General features: G+C 55.2%; 1 protein-coding gene across 4 annotated transcripts; it reads right to left on the bottom strand.

Moving 5' to 3' along the window:
• Positions 1–9,387: 9,387 nt before the first annotated feature.
• Positions 9,388–16,517, bottom strand: LOC137151592 (persulfide dioxygenase ETHE1, mitochondrial-like). Of its 4 annotated transcripts, none has more exons than XM_067545862.1 (8): positions 15,430–15,505; positions 12,947–13,252; positions 11,750–11,894; positions 11,461–11,609; positions 11,175–11,304; positions 10,704–10,793; positions 10,232–10,348; positions 9,388–10,066 (listed from the first exon to the last, which is right to left on the bottom strand). In XM_067545862.1, the coding sequence occupies exons 2-8, from the start codon at positions 13,058–13,060 to the stop codon at positions 10,014–10,016; spliced, it is 798 nt and encodes a 265-aa protein (XP_067401963.1). In that variant the 5' UTR covers positions 13,061–13,252; positions 15,430–15,505; the 3' UTR covers positions 9,388–10,013. The 4 variants fall into 4 exon arrangements, with proteins under 4 accessions (XP_067401963.1, XP_067401964.1, XP_067401966.1 ...); XM_067545863.1 differs by lacking the exon at positions 15,430–15,505 and adding an exon at positions 13,618–13,705; XM_067545865.1 differs by lacking the exons at positions 12,947–13,252; positions 15,430–15,505 and adding an exon at positions 16,434–16,517.
• Positions 16,518–22,080: the final 5,563 nt, after the last annotated feature.

The raw sequence follows: 22,080 nt of genomic DNA, 5'->3' as shown, positions 1-22,080 counted from the left end.
AGTCCTTTAAATGCCACAGGTGGGGGCGGAACAAAGGAGGCGGGGGCGGGGAGCGCAGGGCAGGCTGGAGTTCTTAAAGCTGTTGAAGTTGGGGGGTGGGGCTTGAAGCTAGAGCACCTGGGTTCTCTCTCTGGCTCTGGGAGGGGAGTGTTGCCTAGTGGTTAGAGCAGCGGGGGTTGGGAGCCAGGACTCCTGGGTTCTGTTCTTTTTCCCTCCCCCTTCCACCATCGCTTCAGTTGCTGGTTGGCAAGTCTCCCTCCCAGATGTAATGACCCCCAGAGAGCCCAGCAGGAGTTACCGTCTCTCTGCACCGAGCGGCGCCGTTCCCCCAGCCCCCCACCCAGCTGCGGCAAGTTCCCAGCTCACTCCCTGGGCCCAAAATTCCCCCCCCCCCCCCCGCCACGGCTGGGGCACGGCCCAGTCTCGGTAACCACAGCGCAGCCAGGAGGGAATAACTGCGTCACGGCCCCGGGACTGGCCCGGCCCCAACAAGCAATGGCATTGCACAGGACGTGCTCACTTCTACTGAACCCAGGCGTCCTGGCTCCCAGCCTCCCGTCTCTAACCACCAGACCCCATGCCCCTCCCCAAGATGGGGAGAGAACCCAGGCATCCTGGCTCTGAACCAGTCTCACCCTGGCAGTGCGGTAACTCTGAACTCTGCCCTCCTTTCAGCTGGTTTGGGTGGTGAGCGGATTCTCCCTACCCTGCCATCTTGGGGACTCCCTGTTCCCCAGTGAAGGAGTCCCCCTGGGCCTTCTCCGGTGGTCGGCCAGAATCTAGGATTTCACCAGGACCCCACTTCCCATCATGTGGTGCTTTGCTTTTCAGGAAGCAGCTGAACTGTTTGTAGAGAGGCTGGTGAGAGCTAATGGGCTGGGTGGGGTTGGGTTGCAGGGGAGCCAGGACCCCTGGGTTCTATCCCTGGCTCTGGGAAGGGAGGGGGTCTAGTGGGTTAGAGCAAGGGGCCGGGAGCCAGGATTCCTGCAGTCTATCTCCAGTTCAGGCAGGGTCTGTCCCCTTTTTGTGCCTCAGTTTCTCTGCCTAGAAGCAGGCAGATCATTCCACCCCAGGGAGTGGGTTGACGTGCACTCCTGGGTGGCCAGTTCATTTCCACAGAGGGGGATGTTCAGGAAGAAACCCTGTGGGGTGGGGGATCCCCACAAAGCCACAAACAAACCCCCCTTCCCTATCTAGCCCCCAAGCTCCCCTGCCACCCACACCAGGCACCTGCCAGGGGCCTTTCCCCAGCCCAGGCCCTTCTCCTCCAGCGGGTACCAGCTCCATCCTCCGCTAGGTGGGACACTGGCTGGCTCGGGGGCAGGGGGAGGAAGAAATCACACACTCATAGAAGTGTCAGACTAGAAGGGACCCCGCTAAGCCATGTCCTCCAGTCCCCTGCACTGATGCAGGGCTAGGGATTCCCGAGACCATCCCTGGCCGGCCTTTGTCTGACCCGTTCTTGAAAACCTCCATTGACGGAGACTCTACAACCGTCCTCGGCCATTTGTTCCCCTGCTTAACTCGGCTGACAGGAGGTTTTTCCTAACATGCAGCCTACACCTCTCTCGCTGCAGTTCAGCCCATTGCGGCTCATCCTGGCCTCAGCGCATCAGAAGAACAATTTTTCACCCTCCTCTTTAGAACAATGTACATGAAAACCGGCCTCTTGTCCCCGCTCAGCCGCTCGTCTGCAGACTAAACAAACCCAGCTTTTTTAATCCTTCTTCATGGCTCCTGTTTTCTAGACCGTCAATCATTTTTGTTGCTCTCCTCTGGACTTTCTCCAGTTTGTCCACATCTTTCCAGAAATGTGGCGCCCAGAACTGGACCCAATCCTCCAGGTGAGGCCTAATCAGCGCGGAGCAGAGCAGAAGAATCACTACTGGTGTCTTGCTGACAGTACTGTGATGATACATCCCAGAAGGATGTTCTCTTTTTGCCACATCATCACACCATTGACTCATCTTTAGCTTGTGATCCATCGTGAACCCCAGATCCCTTCCCGCAGAGCTCCTTCCTAGGCAGGCGTTGACCATTGTGTATTTGATTGTTCCTTCCTCCGGGTCATATTTTGCATTTGTCCGTCCTGAATTTCATCCTGTTTCTCTCAGACCATTTCTCCCGTTTGTTCAGATCATTTTGAATCCGAATCCTGTCCTCCACGGCGCTGGCAGCCCCTCCCAGCTCGGTATCGTCCGCAGACTTTCTCCGTGTGCTCTCTACGCCCGTCCCTCACTCATCGATGGAGATATTGAACAGAACCAGACCCAAGACAGATCCCTCCAGGACCACACTCAATGTACCCTTCCAGCTCCATTGTGAACCACTGATTACTTTCGGAGTACAGTTTTTCAGCCAGCTGTGCATCCCCCTTTTAGAACACAGTTCTAAACACACCTGCAGCAGGGGGTACGCGGCAAAAAACCCAGTGAAGGGATGTGGGTGGCAGCCTCCTGAGCCTTGTGAGCTGGACTTGCAGCTGGATGTCTGCCACCCATGCCCCGGCTCTGAGCCGAGAGACAACCTCCCACGCCCTGGCTTGAAGATGGGCAGCAGCTGCCTGCCGCCTGCCCATATCCCCGGGTCCCAGCCTGCATAGACGTCTCCTCCGCCCCAGCTCAGATTGGGTGGCTGTCGCCCACCTCCCGGGCTGGCAGCCAGACGGCAGCCACCTGCAACTTGCCCTGGTGGCAGCTCCCCTCCCCGGCTCACAGCCCGGTGCCCAGAAAGCAGGCGGAGAGCCCAGCGGCTTGCCCAGTCCTGGAGCCGGGCTCTACCCGCAGGTTACTTGTCAATTTCTAGTTGTGCCGTGAAATTGACAGCTATGACAGCCCCAGATTTTACCAGGTTAAAAATGTTTAGAGGGGCCCACACAGTGTGATTTGCCCCAGGCCCACACCCCCCCCAGGGACGGCCATGGGGGACAGCTGCTGTCCACTCTGGGCCGCTACTGCCTGCTCAGACCTCACAAGTTCCCGCCTGTGTGAGGACAACACCAGGTGACCCCGCCGTCAGGCCATAGGGATTGGCTGGTGCTGGCCTTTGCTCCTGTATGGAGGAAGAGGAGGAGGAAGGAGGGGAGAAACAGCAGGGGATTTTGTGATCTGCCACAGCCACACAGCCCTGCAGAACTCAGAATGCTCCTGCTGCATGAGAAATACAGTCGTCCAGCGGTAAAGGGGGAAACGATTGTGTCTCTCAGAGTGGCAAATGGAGTGCTGGGCACTTATTAAACATTTCCGACGTTAGGGGCACTTGCTGCTTAGACGGTCGAGCAGCACTGGGCTAGGAGGCTTGTCCAGGTTGCATTCCCCTGGTCTGTGTACGAGAAGGTGGCGATACATCTACTGCTTCTCCCCAGCCACAAGGCTTCTTACCCTGCCGAAGGAAGCTATGGGGTTGGTTTGACATGATTTCGGGCTGGTGTACCAGCCGCACAGCTGCCTTGATCCTTGACTTGTGTAGTCGCCTTACGTCAACAGAGAGAGCAAGGAGCCGCGGCAGCTGTGTCAGCAGGAGACGTAGCGCTAGCCCCATAAGCACTTACGCTGGCAAAACTTGCGTCACTCAGGGGGGTGGTTTTTTCACACCTCTGAGCCTCAGCAGTTTTGCCAGCATACGTGCTAGTGTAGACAAGGTCTTATTCCTGACAAAGTCACGTTGACTGGTCCTTATCCCCTTGTTATCGTCCAGGTGCTCACAAAGTGATTGTGGGATCATTTGTTCCACTCTCTTTCCAGGTACTGAAGTTAAGCTGACTGGTCCGTCGTTCCCGGCTTGTCTTACTCCCCATTTTATAGCTAGGTGCTATATTTGCCCTTTCCCAGGCCTCTGGGATCTCTCCCGGCCCCCACGAGTGCGCAAAGCTCACGCGAACGACTCAGAGGTCTCTTTGGCCGGCTCCTTAAGCACGCAAGGCGAGATTTCATCAGCCCCCACCACCATGAAGACATTGAACTTATCTAAGGCTGTGTCTACACTGACGGTGGCAAAGTCGCCGCCGTCAGATCGACTTCTCTGGATCGACTGAGTGGTCAGTGCAGACCCACTCGGTCGATCCAGAAGTCGACACACTAAAACCACCTCCTCAAGTGGCGTAGCGCTGCGTCAAGGGGAACGCGGTTCCCGCCGGCGCAGTGCAGTGAAGACGGAGAGCAGAAGAGAAGCACAGGAGTTGACGGGAGTTACACAAGTTCTCTGCGTAGCTCCGGTCGACTGCCGCCGAATCGCCAGGGTAAGTGTAGATCAGGTCTGAGTAATTCTTCCCTTGATTTTTCCCTATTTCAGCCTCAGCCCCTACCACGTTTCCGCTGACGTTCGCTGTGTTAGTCGGCCAACCATTGCTAACTTGTTTGGTGAAAACAAACAAAAAAAAGGCATTTCACACTCTGGCCATTGCTGCGTTTTCTGTTATTGTCTTTCCCTCCTCACAGACTAACAGGCAGACCCTCTCCTCCGTCTCCCTTTCACTGTTCATCTGTGTGCAATGTTTTCTTGTTGCCCTTTTTGGCCCTGGCTAGTTTAATTTCGTTTTGTACTTGGCCTGTCTAATTTTGTCCCTACATGCTCCTGTTGTTCATATTTAGCTTCGTAATCTGACCCAGGTACCACTTTTTGTAGGACTTTTCTGAGGTGCAGCTCATTGAAGATCTCCTGGTGAAGCCAGGGTGTTCTCTTCTCATACTTCATAACTTTCCTTTGCACGGGGAGAGTTTGTTCCTGTGCCCTTAACAATATCTCTTTAAAAACTGCCAGTTCCCCTGAACTCTTTTGCTCCTTAGATTTTACTTCCCACAGGATCTTGCCTACCACCTCCCTGAGTTTGCTAAAGTCGGCCTTCTCAAAGCCCATTGTCTTTATTCTGCTGTTTTCCCTCCGACCCTTCCTTAGAATCACGCTTGCTACCATTTCATGGTCACTTTCACCCAAGCTGCCTTCCGCCTTCAAATTTGCAGCTCTTCCCCCCTGCTCGTCAGAACTGAACCCAGAACCACCTTGCCCTTAGCCGCTTTCTCCACCCTCTGCAATAAAAAGTTGCCGCCGCTGCATTCCAAGAACTTGTTGGATAATCTGGGCCCTGCCGTGTTATTTCCCCAACAGATGACTAGGTACTTGGCATTCCCCCAGCACCGCCAAGTCCTGGACTTTGGATGCTTTTGTAGTTGTTTAAAAATAAACCTCATCCGCCTCTTCTGCCCAGGTAGGTTGTCTGGAGTGGACCCTTCCTTTACACACCTTGGGTTTTTACCCCTTTTATCCAACAAGTCCCTTTTCTATTTCCAGCTCAATCTCAGAGCAAGTGTAGACATCTTTGATAGACAAGGCAACACACCTGCTTCCTTCATCCCTGCCTGTCCTTCCTGAGCAAGCTGTCCCCTCCTGGACCAATATTGCAGTCCTGTGAATGAACTTGTCAAGTCACGGTGATGCTACTTATGTCATCACTGGAATTATGCACTAGGATCTCTAGCCCTTCCTGTTTATTCCCATACCTCTTGCATTAGCGCACAGGCATGTCAGACGTTCATTAGATTTGCCCTCTATTTACCCTCTTCTCACCTCTCTCCCTGCGCTGACGGCCCACGTTCCCCCCAGATTCCCACCCTTCACGCAGGATTGACCTCTGGATCTCCTTCCCTGCCCCACTGAACGTTGTTTAAAGCCCATCTCACCAGCTCAGCCAGCCCGTAACCAAAAGTGTCGCTTTTACGGCTCCCGCTTTCCATCCTTGTTGGCCAAAATCTTGTTTTTGAAATGTATGTAAGAACAGAGCCATAACACCACCACCCCTTTTTCTACTAAAAGGTACTTCAGTCTGAATCAAAAGCTAAAACCTCAAACTGACTCTTACTGTTCTATTTGTAAATGTCTGTACTACATCCACTGGCCATTTTACCTACTAATGTTAAGTCTACACTGTGCAATGTAACGAATCTATCTAATTGTGAAAAACACTGTCAAATATAAAATAATGTGTGCCTTAAAAATAATATGTAAGCTAGGAGTTGGCCCTGAGTGATTGAAGTGTGAATGGCTGAGCAATTGAGATGGGTGTAGACAGGGAGAATAATTAAACAATTGGTCTGAGTAAGGGATATCGAAACAGGCATGAAGAAAACACCAGCCTCACCTGAAACGCTTGAGGAAAGAAGAAAGGAACGAAGATGATCAAATGGCCGAAGAGGAGTCCACCTTGATAACTTTGGAGCCAGCCCATTTCAAAGGACAAAATCTGATCAGGCTTGCAACAATGTGGGTGATTAAGGATCACACCAAGAATGCAGTTGCAGCATGACAATGCAAAACCCATAGACTGACATGGGGTCCTTTCCCTATAAAATGGGACAAGAAGATGAAGGCTGGAGGTTCAGGTCTACGACATCATCATCAGCCAGGAGTACCGGTGCACATCGGCAGAACCTTGCTCCTCATCCTCATGCTCTAGTCACCTAGCCAGTGACTATCATGAGCACCAAGAGGCTGGTAACTATGACATCTGGAAGATCCCTGTGTATGTTTGTCTGTCTCCCTGTCTGTGTATGCCTGTCAGTGTGTGTGAGTGCGAATGAAAGCATCAATTGAAACGTGTCTCTGTAATTGTAGTATTGATCTAATGTTAATACTGTTTTCCTAGTGTTTACATTATTAGTAATGCTATTTCACTAAGTAAAGCACAATATTAATGTTATTACAGTGTTGATAGTATTAAAGAAAAGTATTTACCAAGTTTCTGTGTTCACAATAAATGCGGCTTGTTGCCTTATCCCCTAATAAGATCCTGTAATATTTGTTATTTGGGTAACACCCTGGCCTTGGCTGGTGTCATATAACCTCAACGCAACACACCACGTGGCCTGCTAGAAACATGGGGCAGGTGGGTGGGAACTGGATAATCAGTCACACCCTGGATTTCACAGGTCTCCTGTGTTAGAGCAGCAGAGGCTGGGAGGCAGGACTCCTGGGTTATCCCCCTGGCTCTGGGAGGAGCATGGAGGCAGTGGGTTACAGCAGTGTGTGCGGGAAGCCAGGATTTCTGGGTTATAGTCTCGGCCCTGGGAGGGCAATGGGGGCTACTGGTTAGAGCAGGGGGGACCTAGGAGCCAGAGTTCCTGGGTTCTCTCCCCAGCTGTCCTGCACAGATTTCCCCTCTCTGTACCTCAGTTTCCCTCACTATATAACAGGGATGAGGATCTCGACTCAGTTTCCCCACGGAAGGAAAGATTTGTCAGGCTCCACTAATTAACCTGCATTCACTGCTTTGCAAGATGGGGCTGAACAAACTGCTCCGGGGGCAATTCTTCCCCCCTCCCCTCCCAACGTAAAGATTCTGCACCCAACATTTCAAAATTCGGCCTATTTTATTTGTCAAGATGACACGAGAGAATCGCGCCCCTTTCAATAGTTCAGTTCAAAACCCCTGGCTGTAAGAACGTCTGTAACAACCCAGCCAGCAGAAAAGATCCCCCCAGCGCAGGGTGATCAAGAAACCTGCGTCCCCCTGGCTCCGCTCGGCGGGATCAAGTTACCCTAAAGCCGGAGAGCTACTGGGCAGGCAGCTTCGGGGGGTCTGTGCCCGTCTCCTCCCAAGGAGAGGTGAGGGGGCTTCCCGCTTCTTAGAGGGCAAACGGACCCCAAGCCCCACTCAGCTGGTCCGAGCCCCCCCCCAGGATCCATGCCCCAGGGACTGCTCCCCTCCACGCTCACTGCCCCCTCCCTCGGGGCACAGCCCTATGCCCTCACCTCTCCCTTCCCCTGGAGACTAACGCCCTTTTCCCACCCCACCGCCCCCCACAGGCTCCATCACCCCCTTGCCATTAGGGCCCCTGTGATCCCCTCCCCTCCCCTGCAACCCCTCCATGGCCTGCCCCACCCCCTGAGGCCCTAGGACAGTGGAGGAAACTGACCGTGAAAGCCGCAGCCAGAGAACCCCGGCTCCTGGAGGACGGGACCTGCCTGCGTGGTGTCAAACTCAGGGGGCTGGTGTCCCTGGCTCCCCCCAGCTGCTTGTGTCAGCCTCATGTCTCTGCAGCGACAGGGCTAAGGGGCACGCACAGGGGCTGCCTCTCCATGGGGAGCCCAGGCCATTGGCTGCACAGAGGTGGCGGGGAACGCCCTGCAGCCTCCTTCCTCCCCCAGGACCCGACTCAGCGCTGAGGCTGCACCTGCCCCTGACCCAGCGCAAGGGCCCGGCCTGCCCCAGAAACCCCCTCCCACCCCATACTAGCGAGCGAGAGGGGCAGATCTCCAACCCTGCCACCCCAGTGGGGATTTACTTCGCTCCTGGCTGCGTCCCACACCTGAACTGATGCGCCCATTTGGGACCACTGCCAGGGAGGGGCACATGGCCCCTCTCATGGTTACCCAGGCAGAATTTATTATTCTGCAGGGAACAAAAAAGTCAGCAGGGAACACGAATCAGCAGACCAGAGCCACATGCTGGATAAAGAGCAGAACCAACTCACCAGCCCACCCTTCTCTGCTCAGCCCAGACCCTCCTGGTGATAGCACTAACGGGTGCCCTTTTATAGCCCTGCTCCCTTCCCAGAATGCCTCACTGCCCAGCCTACAACAACCATCAATCCTGCGCACTACATCTCCCACAATTCTTTTCTTCCAGGACTGTAGCCTTAAAGGGGAAGCACCCCTGATTGGAGGGGGGGCGGGGTGTCTGGGGATGGCCCTAGCCCAGCCTCACAGAGTTCAGCAGGCAGAACCTTTCCCCACCCGCAGCTGGGATGGAGCCACACTGGCATTGCGGGTGGCTCTGGGGTGATGTCCAGCTGGCTGGGCCTGTTTACAGGCGTCAGGGTGGATGAGAACAGACCAAAGAATGGGGGGGGTCCCTTTTTTAAGCAGGAGGGGCTGGGGCCGGGTCTCACCCCTCCCTGGAGAAGAGGGAAGGGAAAAGGAAAGAGGGAAAGAACTTGGACTGGAGGAAGGAGAGGGGCGAGTTCAGCTCTGCGGGGTAAGAAGGGATGGAAGCTGATTCTTTTTCCCACAGGCTGTTCCTCTAGGCCAAAGCCCGGTTCCATCTCTTCTTGGAGTGGAGGGCAGAGGGTCTGGGCCCCCCGGGGAGATGTGGGGGGAGAGTCCCCCAAAGCCAGAGAACAGGCTGGGAAAAGAGGGAGCAGCGCCCTCTGGTGGTAAACTGCAGTAACACAGTGGCACCAGGGGCACAGCACGCTTGGTGTCCCACCCCCTTCCTCAGCCCCAAGGGGCCATCACGCTTGGTGTCCCCTCCCCCCCCCCCCCAGCCCAGCAGCCCTGGCTCAGCCGCATGGCCCCTTCTAGCCCCGTGTCCTGCCCCCCTCCCTAGAGCCCTGGCTGAGCCGCAGGGGCCCATCACGCCCGGGATCCCGCCTGCTGAAGCAAACACGAGTCCCGCTGGGTCCAACACAACTTTATACTTGCGGCGCCAGCAGCTCGTCTCCAACCTCTCCTGAGATTTCGTCGCTCTAGGGCCGGACGCGCCGGCGACCCAGCGAGCAGGGCCAGCGAGAGTCCAGCTAGTGCAAACAGAGGGAGCCGGGGGGGGGGAGGAGGCACGATTCAGCCACAGGGTGGGAAGCAGGGTCCACCTGTGCCCCCCCCCACCATTCAAACAACACTATTCCCACACACCAGACTGAGGGAAGGGGGGGTCTTTGCTCCCCAGGGGAGGCCAACACCCCCCCAGCCAATGCAGAGCAATGTGCAGACTCCCGCATGCCAGACTGGGGGTTTCAGAGGAATCGGGGGGCAGGAGGGGGGGGCTGGTAGGTGAGGAAGAGAAGCTTCCATGTTTGAAGATCATTAACCACCTTCCCATTAAGGGCTGAACCCACCCACCCAGGACCGGGAGGGAACCCCCAGATCTCACTTGAGGGTGAAGACTAGAGTCAGAGTCAGAGACAGCCCCCCCGCCAGGTCCTAGGACCTTCCATCCTCTCTATGAGCCAATGAGAAGGTGTGGCCTAGGAGGTGGGAGGGGCTTAGCATGAGGAGCCTGGGCTCAGAGAAAGAGGGCGGGGCTAACTCGCTGCATCCTGGATCCCGCACTTGAGGTTCGCTGGGATGGCGAAATCTGCGGAGAATGGAAAAACAGACACGTTAGACATAACACGCTGGGGCCTGGCCTCCTCCACACCCCACACCTGCCCTGCAGCCGGGGAGAAAACCGGGCCTCCTGGCTCCCAGCCCCCTTCCCAGCCCCGGGAGAGAACCCAGGCGTCCTGGCTCCCAGCCTCACCAATTTGTTTGGGATAAGGCAGGTTCAAGTTGTTCATCAGCTGGACAAAGGTCTCGCAGCTCTGGGCCAGTCGGGGGTTCAGGGTCCTCTCTTCTTCCACCGTGGACACGGTCTGGCCTGCAGGGGGCGCCAGGGGACGGGTCAGATACAGGACCAGCAGGGGGAGCCCCCCACCCCACCCCCACAGCACAGCGCCCTCTGCTGGGACCCCTCCCCCGCAGCACAGCACCCCCTGCAGAGCCCCCACCCCATCCCCGCAGCACAGCGCCCTCTGCTGACCCCCCCGTCCCCACAGCACAGCATCCCCCAGCAGAGCCTCCACCCCACCCCTGCAGCACAGCGCCCTCTGTTGACCCCCCCACGCTCTGCAACACAAGGCCCCCTGCAGAGCCCCCACCCCATCCCCGCAGCACAGCACCCCCTGTAGGGCCCCCCCGCAGCACAGCAACCCCCAGCGCCGCGCCAGGCTCACCCGTGTAGTCGTGGGCGGGGTAGACCAGACAGTCCCCGGGGAGTGTGAAGATTTTCTCGTGCACCGAGTGGTACAGGGTCTCCGGGGAGCCTGGCGGGGGAGAGAAGTGGGGCCTGGTTACCATGGGGTGGGGGACACAGCAAAGCCCCCAGCACGGCAGCCCTGGATCGCCCCAGTGCCCCGTGGGAACCCCAGCTCCCGCAGGCTGAACCCGCCAGCCCGGCACCCCTACAACATCCCCCGGCCCTCAATGGCCAAAGCTCCCGGGACCCACTGGCCAGGCTCGAAGACACCAGCTGCCATCACCAAGGCAACCAGCAGCCATGTTCCCCATAGTGATGGCGACTAGCAGGTGGACCCAACAACCCCATGGCAGCTGCCCATCACAGTCAAGGGATGCACCCTCCTGTCCCCATGGCAACCGATCACCACCCCTCCAAGAGACATCTCCCCCCCCCAGGTCGCCCGTACCCTGCTGGAAGTCAGTGCGGCCGCAGCCCCGGATCAGCAGCGCGTCCCCGGTGAAGGCCATGCTCTTGTCGTTGAGCACGTAGGTCAGGCAGCCGTCCGTGTGTCCAGGCGTGGAGCGGGCTTCCAGCGCCTGCAGACGGGGAGAGCCAGTGACATCACCCCTCCATGGGACCCAGGAGTCCTCACTGCCAACTCCCCTACTCTAACCACTAGACCCCACTCCCCTCCAAGCCAGGGATAGAACCCAGCAGTCCCGGCTCCCAGCCCCCATGCCCAGGTGACTTACGAAGGCCCCGAATTCCAGGCTGTGACCCTCGCGGATGAGGATGTCGGCCAAGGCCCCGCTGTCCTGGGAGATGACGCTGCAGCAGCCGGGCAGTAGCTTCTTCAGCAGCCCGGTGCCCGTGACGTGGTCTGCGTGGCAGTGGGTGTTGGCTGCGGGGAGCAGAACCAGGTATTTACAGACGGGAACCTGACCCGTTCCCCCCCCCCGAGCCAGCCAGTCCCCCACTGGGGCCGGACCAGGGCTTGCACCCACAGAAGGAAAAGGCTCCATGCCCCGAGGCCGGCCTCACCTGCATACAGTAAGTTGAGGCCCAGCTCCCTCACCAGCTCCACGTCCCGCTTGGCCATCTCCAGAACCGGGTCGATCAGAACCGCCTCCTTGGTCTTCAGGTCCGCGAGCAAGTAGGTGTAGGTGCAGCTCTCGGGCTCAAAGAGCTGAGGAGAGATCCGGTTAGCTCAGGGAGGGGAGTGGGACCTAGTGGTTAGAGCGGGGGGGTGGCTGGGAGCCAGGACTCCTGGGTTCTATCCCTGGCTCAAGGAGGGGCGTGGGGCCTAGTGGTTGGGGCGGGACGACTGGGAGCCAGGCCTCCTGGGTTCCATCCCCAGTTCTGATCAAATCTCTTCGCTGTCTGATCACCCTCCGGCTCCTCCCCCATCAGTCATTCCAGGCTCCCTGCCAGGGGCTGCTTTGCTCACTGCTGGCCCAGGGCTGGTAACCAGCTGGCTGACGCACCTCCCTGCTAGGGCCCTTTGCCCCGAGCGAGACGGGAACAGCCCTGGGAGCAGGACAGGAAGCCAAGAGCCTGAGAGGCAGGGAGGGGAAGTTCCCCCCAACACTGGTTCAAATGAAAGTCCGGGGTTTATTTCACAAGTTGCTAAAATCTAAGTACAACAGTCAGTCGTTTTCATTATTACTGTGTTATAAAATCTTGTAGTTGCAAGGTCGCAAAGAAAAAGGTTACCTGGCTTGCAAGAACCAACGCTGCTCTAACCCTCTCCCAGGAGAGCGGGGAAGGAAGCAAGCAGCATGTGAGCAATGTCAGATCAGCTCACAAGGCAATTTGCAGCAAAGCAATGCGGGACTGGGGAAATGGCAGATGGGGCAACCAGGGAACGCAGCAGAGCAACAGCAACGGCCGGGCAATGAGAGCAGACACGCAGTAAGTCATGCTGGGAGCTCCTGACAGCCGGGGAGAGAACCCAGGAGTCCGGGCTCCCGGCCCCCTGCTCTAACCACCAGAACCCCCTCCTCTCCCAGGACCAGGAGAGAACCCAGGAGTCCTGGAACCCATTCCCCCACCCACCCACCCACCCTCCCTCTCTAGCCACTAGACCCAGCCCCTGCTCTAACCACTAGTCCCCCATCCCCCCCGAGCTGGGAGAGAACCCAGGCGTCCTGGCACCCAGCCCCTGCTCTAACCACTAGTCCCCCATCCCCCGCCGAGCTGGGAGAGAACCCAGGCGTCCTGGCACCCAGCCTGGCCCACCTGCCGGAAGAGCATCCCCTGGCGCTGGGCGAGGCGGGTGCCGTAGGGTCTCAGGGGCCGGGCCAGGGCGCGCAGGGCAGCGGCCACTGCTGGGCAGCTCCGGGGCAGCCACATGGCTGGGGCCGGGTAGCGAGCGCTGCGCTGCTGGAGTCAGGGCCAGGCGGGGGCCGCCGGGGCCGGGCCCTTTAAATGCAGGCGTGGGGGAGGACGAAAGGGGGCGGGGCAGGGAACCTGGAGCCCTTAAAGGGCCAGCAGTCCGATAAAGGGCTAGAGGAGGGAGCGTCGCCTCGTGTCAAGAAGCTGGGTCTGTGGAAAGAGGGATACCTCTGACAGTGGGGAAGGGTAACACGCACCCCCCCACACACACACTGGGATGCAACTACACACAGACATGCAAAGCTATAGACACACACACACGGAGGTGCTCTCTCTCATAACATGCACACTCTCTGGAATGCAGTTATACACACCGACAGACACACACACACGGATACAATTCAACAGCCACTGTGCTACACACCCAGGGTCCCTCTGTCTCACAACGCACACAGGGTTACAGTTACACACACACAAGTTCACAGTTACACAGTGGGATATAGTTGTGCTGTCCTATCCCAGACACACAAGACACACGCCGTCACCAGCCAACGTCTTTGGAAATACACACTTACACACATGAAAAAGGTATCCGCTACCACCTGTTCTACTGTTTGTTATTGTAGGGTCTTCCAAGTACAACAGTCAAACATGCCAGCAGAGACAACACTGGGCCCACACTACTGGTTGAGTCCCCTTTAAATATACAAATGAAGCTGACAATCCCCCATACACATCCTATCCTGATTGGTCCATTCTGCAGGATGGCTCCCCACTGTTAGTTTCATTTCCTGTTCATTTTATTAACCCTACAAATACCACAGACGTATGGGAGGCAGCATAACCTAGTGGAAAAAGTGAGGGTGGGGCTGGGAGCCAGGACTCCTGGGTTCTGTCCCGGCTCTGGGAGGCGAGTGGGGGCTAGTGGTAAGAGCAGGAAGGATTGGGAGCCAGGACACCTGGCTTCTACCCCTGGCTGTCTGTCAGCAGTGGGGAAGGACTCAGGGACTTTGACTCTCCTTGAAGATTCCTGTCTGGCTGATCTCTGCTCTTTGCTGAAGGAGGGTGCGGCTGAGATTAACCCTTCAGGCATCAGCCCTTTTTTGGAACAGGCGCCCCCGCCAGGCAGCCCAACAGGATGAGCGTTAGAAACCCGCCGTGCAGCTCAGCGCCCGAGATCCAGATCCAAGGGGTTAAAGACAGGCAGGGATGTGGGAAGAAGTGACCTCACTGTTTATAGTCTCCCAGTATGGGCCGGACTTTGTTCCCAGTGCACAAGTGTGAGGTGTGAGATCTAGAGCTTAAAGGGGTGTGGCAGGGCTGGGAGCCAGGACTCCTGGGTTCTCTCCCCAGCTCTGGGAGGGGAGTGGGGTCTAGTGGCTTAGAACGGGGGCTGGGAGTTAACCTTTCACACACCATTTGCTGCAGGGTGTTTTCTGCACTTATCCGCTCCATCAAGGATTCTTTTGTATGGAAAATGAAATAAAATTTAAAGCCAAAGCCACTGAGCTCAGGTGCCTAGTGCCCGTGCGCAGGGCAGACCTTCCAATAAACAGCGCAGGCACCCAGAGCTCACGAGCAACCCTACAGCAATAACCCAGCTATGCAGCCCAAGCTGTCCAGAGAGACTCTGCAATAAATAAATGAGCGTGGGCAGGCCGAGTGCTCCTGAGAGCCGACAAGCAGCACATTAGAGTCTGTAGCGTCAGTGCACACGAGAGACCCTCTGCACGGGCAGTCAATAGGCCCCCGGGCCAAATCCGGACTGCCAAATGCTTTTGAGCTGACCCCAAAACCTTTTTAGTTCCTTATCACTGCTGTTAGTATTTTTGTTATGGTTTTCTCTGGAGTCTGGCTGTACCTTGGCTGTACCTTGAACAAGAAATTTGGACCTTGACAAAAAAAAGAATTGACTACCCCTGCCCTACAGTAAACAAACATGCCAGTGCAGCCCCAGTGGTCACAGGTGACCCTACAATAAACAAGCCAGTGTATGCAGCCCCAGCACTCTAGAGAGACCCTACAGTAAAAATGAGCCTATGTGCCCACAAGAGACCCTACAATAAACAGGCAAGGATATGTGGCCCTGGTGCTCACGGGAGAACCTACAATGAAGAATTGAGCCCATGCAATCCCAGTGGTCACAGAAGACCCTACAATAAACAAATGAGGCCTTGCAGCCCCAGCCCTCACAGGAGACCTTCAGTAAATAAACAAGACTCTGCTGCCCCAGTGGTCACAGGAAACCCTACAATAAACAAACTAGCAGGACCAGATACTCTACTACAATAAACAAAAGCCATCCTTTTGCACAGCCCAGTGGTACATGACAGACCCTGCAATAACAAATCACCCCTGCGTGCTTGGGAGGGGAGGGGACACCAAACCTAGAACAGCCTGCTGCTGGGAACTGGGCGGGTGGAAGGCGTCATTGAAAGAAGAGCCACAACACGTTTGCACGAGTAATCTTGTCCCTCGCGGTTCACCATAGACAGCGGACTCAGCTGGTAGAAGAAACCATGAGGACAAGCGGGGTGGCCTTGATACGCCCAGTGCCGGCACTTGGTATAGCCCAGCGCTCGCTCCCTGCCCCGGCCCCTCCCAGCGGCTAGGTTGATTGATTCCGCTGCGTCCGGTGGCAACTCCCTCCGCTCACCCTCCCTCCTCGGTGGATTCTGCTGCGTCCGCGCCCTGCTCCCGGGGATTCCCCCCATGGAATCTGCCCCCCCCCCCCCGATATTTACCCCCAGCCCCATGGAATCCCCCCAGGATTTGCCACTTGAGATTTGCCACCCCCCAGTCCCTGGGCCTCCTGCATTGTTCCCTCCCCGTGCTCTGAGCGCTCAGGACTCCTGGGTTCCATCCCCGGCTCCAAAAGGCGGGCGGGGCTAGTGGTTAGAGCAGGGGCGGCTGGGAGTCGAGTCCCCAGCTCCCCGGAGGGAACCCAGGCGTCCTGACTCCTTGGCAACTGCCCACTGGCCGCCCTCCCCTTCTGCTACTGGAAATAGAACCCAGGCGTCCGAGGGGGCAGGTGGGCATCCTATAGGTGTGAACCCCTCCCCCACCCCGCCTCTGGGCTCCACCACCTCTTTGGGGAGCTGGGAGCTCTCCAGCCTGAGCTGGGAATGAAATGGTAAAAACTCCAGTTAATGCCACATTCGAGGACTGAGATATTAATCAGCCCTCAATGTATCCCACCGCTGGCACCAGCTCTGCCCCAACGTCTCAGACACGGGATTGTCCCTTCTCCCCTCCACACGTCCCAACCCAACTGGCCCTGCACCCTTTCCTTGCCCGCCTGCATACGTCTGTCCTGTCTTTGTTACCATCATTTTTCAGGATGAAAGGGTCAATACCTCCCCTCTCTGGACAGGGCGCTGGTGTCACTCACTCTTTTGCTGTCTGTCCCAGGTACCAGGTCTCCGGAGAGAAGCAGCCGATGTTCCTAGGCCAGGCCAGGCTGTTGGAGAACCAAGGCGAGGATCCTGAATTGGGAGGGGCAGTATTAGGTGTTTGGTGATAGCACCTAAAGGTGCCGATTAAGATAGGGAGCGAGGATAAGGCCCCCATCATGCCGGGCGCTGCACAGACCCTCGGTGAGATCAGCCTCCCCTCTTCAATCCCAACCCACAGGCACCCACTCGGGATTCCAGCTGGGAGACGGACTGGGAACAAGACTTGCTGGGGGGCAGGTGGGGAGATGAGCACAGGGTTGGATCTGTGGGGGGTGGAGCTGGGTGGGGGTGTGTTGTGCTGGATCAGAGGGGTAGGCAGGGCTTGGCTGGGAGGTGAATGTGGGGCTGGATCTGGGGGAGGTAGGAGAGAGCTGCGGAGATGGGATGGATGGGGCTGTGGGGCTGGAAGGCCGATGGGGGTTTATGTGGCTGGATGTGGGGCTGGATCGGGGTATATGGGACTGAATACGTGGGGCTGGATCTATAGGGTGCTGTGGGGCTTGAATGGGGGGAGTCTAGATGGGGGGCTGGGGAGCTCCAGCCAGGTCCCCTAAGGGGCCAGCCTCACTCCCTGCACCCACCTGCACCGTGCCCGCCACCCTGTGTCAGGCCGGGGCCGGGGCCAGGGCCAGGGCCAGGGTCTGGCTGGTGAAAGGCAGAGCCCAGTGGCTGGGGGGCAGGAGGGGGACAGGTGGAGACAATTGGTTATGGCTGTATATGGACGGGAGGGTTAGAGGGGTGGGGCTGGGGGGATAGATGGATGGGAGCACAGAGGTCTGGGGGGCTGGATGGAGCACAGGAAGTTGGGGGGATGGATGGGGGCACGGGGCTGCGGGCACAAGGGGCTGGGCGGCTGGATGGGGGTGCACCTGAAAACCAACTCCTGATGATTGGGTCCATATCCCCCCCAGATGACAACATTCCAGCGGCTGCCGGTGTGGGGCTGGGCCGGGCAGGGCTGGGAACTGGTCAGTGCCAGAGGTGAGAGGAGCAGCTCTGTGCAGACCGGGGGAAATGGGATTGTAGCGCGGCAGATGATCGATCATCTGTCAAGTCGTTCATTGCAGGGGCCGGGTATGACTGTGGGTCTGAGCGGCAGGGGCACAATGGGGGCCCTGATCTCGGGCGGGGGCTGGGCACACCCAGCAAGGCCGGGGAGGGGGAGCTGATTTCCGAAAAGATCTGTGCAGCGTCACATCACCCCCATGATGAGAGGCCCCAGTCTTAGTTGGAGTCTGAGCGATGCTCAGGTTTATTACATTTGGGTTTTGAATCCAGTAATTTAATATATTTTTTACTTCTTTAGCACTATCTATAAACTCTCTACATTCCCCCCGAGGGTATTTTTTTCACCCAAATTATTTTTTTTTACCGTGGTTATTTTTCACCCTGTGAATTTCTTTCACCCAGCTACCTATTTATGTTTTTACCTGTTATAATTTTCAGGGTACATTTCTTTTTGCCCACGTACGTAACATCATTTTCAACTAGTTACATTTCTTTAACCTGGCATTTTTTTATTCAACCTACCAAACATTTTTCCACCCTAGCAATTATTATTACAAAATAAAATAACAAAATAATAATAATTTACTTTAATGATAAATGACTGATAATGATTTATTGTTATACAATCTCTCATTTATAATACGGTTCACCAACACAATAATTACAAATGATATAGTTATTCATTATAATCTATATAATTAACTAAAACAAATGACTAATGTTTTCAATCGGAGATTTCAATGATACACACTGAACAACCATGGCAAGTATTACTTGTAATAATGATGCTATAACACAGAACAGTCAATTATTAACAATATTTACCATTTATACTGTATGTTAGAAATGATAACGTTAGCAATGATTTACGATGAATTAGCGACTGTACATTAGATACTAAACGATACTTTCTATTATCAATGATCAATTATTGATTCTTTTTCTTGCCTTAGTCCGGTCTCTATGGGGCTGGCTCGTCTCCGTTTCCGTCTCTCTTGTGGCAGTTTCTCAGAAACGCTGCTTTTAATGAGATCCTTCTGTGCGCCAGCCGGGCGGCTAGTTTTGGATCTTCCACCCCGTCTTTTACCCTCCACTTCTAACTTTAACGCTCCGTTTCCTCGCCATTCTTCCTTTCACCTGGCCAGAGCATCTACGCCTGGACTCCCTCCGCATTTCTTTAATCGGTACCACCTTGACACTTCCCCGCATTTGTTTGTTCCGAACGTAGTGCGTTCTCGGTACGCCAAGCACCCGTCTGAATGGTTTTATTTCCACTCTAGTCAAGTCCTGCGCCTGTCTCTTCCTCCGCACCCAGCATCTGGAGCCATAGAAATTGCCGGCCTAATTACCGGCTTGTAGTTCTTATTTGTCAGTGTGATAGACATCCTCCTATCACAGCTTGCGCCTCTTTATTTACTCTTTGCCTTTCCTGTTCTGCTTCTAAGATCGTTGCTGAGTCCCTCGTTTTCCTGCAGGGGGTGCGTTGGCGTCAGGTTGGCAGCCGGCCGTAAAACTTTGCCAAAGGAAACCAAAGAAATGATAAATTACTGATTGTTTGGGTTAATTATTAATATTTTTATTGTAAAGCATTGATTGTATATTTAACTAACAGTAACGAGTCATGTTATACCGACGCTTGGAAGGAGTCGATTTTTATCAGTAAATGTCAATAAACGTTAATTTCACCGCACACACGACACTTACAGATTGGCAAAGTGAGACCAGAGCTGCCTGGGACCAGATCAGAGTTGGATTTCAGGTTGTTTGCTTTGCATATGTTGACAATTTGTGTTTTAACAGTTACAAAGCTTTAACTGTCCTCCACTTAGGAAGGAAGAATCCCATGCACAGCTATAGACTGGGGACCGATGAGCTGGGCAGCAGCTCTGCAGAAAAGGACCTGGGGGTAACGGTGGATAAAAAGCTGGATATGAGTCAGCAGTGTGCCCTGGTTGCCAAGAAGGCTAATGGCATATTGGGCTGCATTAGGAGGAGCATTGCCAGCAGGTCACGGGAAGTGATTATTCCCCTCTATTCGGCATTGGTGAGGCTGCATTTAGAATATTGTGTCCAGTTTTGGGCCCCCCACTACAAAAAGGATGTGGACAAGTTGGAGAGAGTCCAGCGGAGGGCAACCAAAATGATTAGGGGGCTGGAGCACAGGACTTATGAGGAGAGGCTGAGGGAACTGGGCTTGTTTAGTCTGCAAAAGAAGAGTGAGGGGGGATTTGATAGCGGCCTTTAACTACCTGAAAGGGGGTTCCAGGGAGGATGGGGCTAGGCTGTTCTCGGTGGTGGCAGATGACAGAACAAGGAGCAACGGTCTCAAGTTGCAGGGGGGAGGTCTAGGTTGGACATTAGGAAAAAGTTTTTCCCTAGGAGGGTGGTGAAGCACTGGGATGGGTTACCTAGGGAGGTGGTGGAATCTCCATCTTTAGAGGTTTTTAAGCTGAGGCTTGACAAAGCCCTGGCTGGGATGATATAGCTGAGGTTAGTCCTGCTTTGAGCAGGGGGTTGGACAAGATACCTCCTGAGGTCCCTTCCAACTCTAATATTCTATGATTCTATGAACTTTTTGAAATCAACGTTTAGTCATTAAATAACCAGTGTCTGACTTGCCCTGTTGTGTGACCACCCCATAACATCCCGCAATAGTGAACATTTAAATCAGCACAAATTAAAAAATGCTTCAAAATTGATATCTATAAAAAATGATAAAAAGTTGAATTGTCAAGCCTAATTATACATTATTAACCATTAGTTACTAATTATTAATAAATATTAAGTATTGTATAAATGCTCAACATAAGTTATAGACTAACTATGGATCGTGGATGATCGATTATCAGTTATCAGTTATTATAACCAGGTGAACATGTGTTGGGTAAAACTCAACGGTAACTCAGTGGATTACAGTAAAATTAATCCGCTGAACAAATGTGGTGGAGAAGAACTAACGAAAATAAATTGTGAACTGGAAAATTTCTGTAGCAGGTTAGAAAAAGTCACAAAAATAACGTTACCCAGATTTTAATTTGAAAAATGTTGCAGGTGAAATTTAAATAAATTGGTGAAAGAACGGAGAGCAAACACTAAACGGCAGCATAAACAATAAATCACCCTAGAGCTGGGATAAATAACTGGGTACAAATTCTGAGCAGGTGAAAAAAACGTGGCATTTGAGGGCTGGGCTTTCTAGTGCTGGGAAGTTAGCATGCTTGGAGGTAACGGTCGATTTCATACTGGGGAGAGAGATTTTAATTTGAAATTCAAGCCTGACCCACAGCCCCGTTATCCCAGCCCTGGGCTGCCCCCCAGCTCTGCCGGTGCCCCTCAGCTCCAACCCACAGCCCCCTGCTATCCCTCCGTACAATACATTGATATTTTCTGTGCCTTGCGGGTTATAAGCTCCCCAAACGCAACCCGCTGCTACTGCTGCTGGAAGGGGGAGAACATCCCTGCCAGGACCCCAGGAAGAACGTGACCCACGAAGAACAGCAATGCTGGGGTACAGGGCTCAGAACCCCCCTGTGCCGGGCGAGAGGTCCCTGCACAGCCGGGGGGGGGGGGGAGCGGGTAGAGGGGGAAAGGAAATAGATTATTTCTACTAGCTGTGTGTGGAGGGGGTGGAGCCAGATGGGACATGGGCGTGGCCCCAGGGCAGGGGTGGGGCTAGATGGGGCAGGGGCGTGGCTCCAGGACAGAAAGCTAGAATGTGTGTATGGAGGGGGTGGAACTATGGGGGCATGTGGATGGGAAGGTGGTGGGGGTGGTTATGTGGGGCTGGGTGTATGTGAGGGAATCCATTTTCCACCCCTACCTGATCTCTCTCTCTCTCTGCCATCAGGCACCCTGGAGGAGACGACCCAGGCGCTGCCCCTCCCATCGTCCTCCAAGCCACTCCCCACCTCAGACCCCTCCCCAAAGCCCCCCTCCACTGGCCTGGCCCCAAGTGCACCCTCATCAGTGCAAGGATGGTGGCAAGAGCTTTATCTACCCATCCACCCTGGTGGCCCGCCGATGCCCCCACCCCGGCCAACGCCCCCAGCCTTGTCCCCACTGCAGCAAGTTTCCAGCAGCTCCCAACCTCGCCTTAAACCACTGGGAATGGAGGCATAGACAGTGGAGAGCTGAAGAGATGCCTTGGTCACCTCGGAAGGGGGCACAGGGCTTAACAAGTTGGGGGATGGGGAGCACCCCACCAAAGTGGGGAAAGGAGCTTGTGAGCAAAGGGCTGGGGGAAAACCAGAGCCTAGGGATGGGGGGTGGTTGCCGTGCCCCAGGGACTGGGCAAATTATTGCACTTGGTGGGTGCAGTGGGATCTTTATTACTGATTTCATCTTTGACCAAAGGGACAGGATTATGATCCAGCTCAAACCCTGGGAGCCACAGTCGAGCAGGGAACAGCCCCGCGTCCCATTCCTCATGTCCCTGAGCCAGGCAGCACCCCTAGAGGGGAAAGGCCCCAGTTCCAGGTCCAGACACTTCTTTGGATCAAGATATTTCTCCCCACATCAGGTGGTGAAAGAGGAAGCTGGGGCCGGGGCGGAGAGGGGGGAGGAGTCGGATCTGTT

This window comes from Emydura macquarii, unplaced genomic scaffold (assembly GCF_026122565.2).
Source record: "Emydura macquarii macquarii isolate MOO-44397 ecotype Brisbane River unplaced genomic scaffold, CSIRO-AGI_Emac_v2 contig_1113, whole genome shotgun sequence".
Lineage (NCBI taxonomy): Eukaryota > Metazoa > Chordata > Testudines > Chelidae > Emydura > Emydura macquarii.
The sequence above is the reverse complement of the archived record's forward strand: the minus strand, read 5'-3'. Positions and strand labels throughout refer to the sequence as shown.

Excerpts from the sequence above, each read along its gene's own strand:
- LOC137151592 (XM_067545862.1), bottom strand. The coding sequence starts at position 13,060 with ATGTGGCTGCCCCGGAGCTGCCCAGCAGTGGCCGCTGCCCTGCGCGCC. Across the intron at positions 11,895-12,946 it reads AGGGGATGCTCTTCCGGCAG|CTCTTTGAGCCCGAGAGCTG; the intron begins GTGGGCCAGGCT and ends ATCTCTCCTCAG. Across the intron at positions 11,305-11,460 it reads GCCTGGAATTCGGGGCCTTC|GCGCTGGAAGCCCGCTCCAC; the intron begins GTAAGTCACCTG and ends CCCCGTCTGCAG.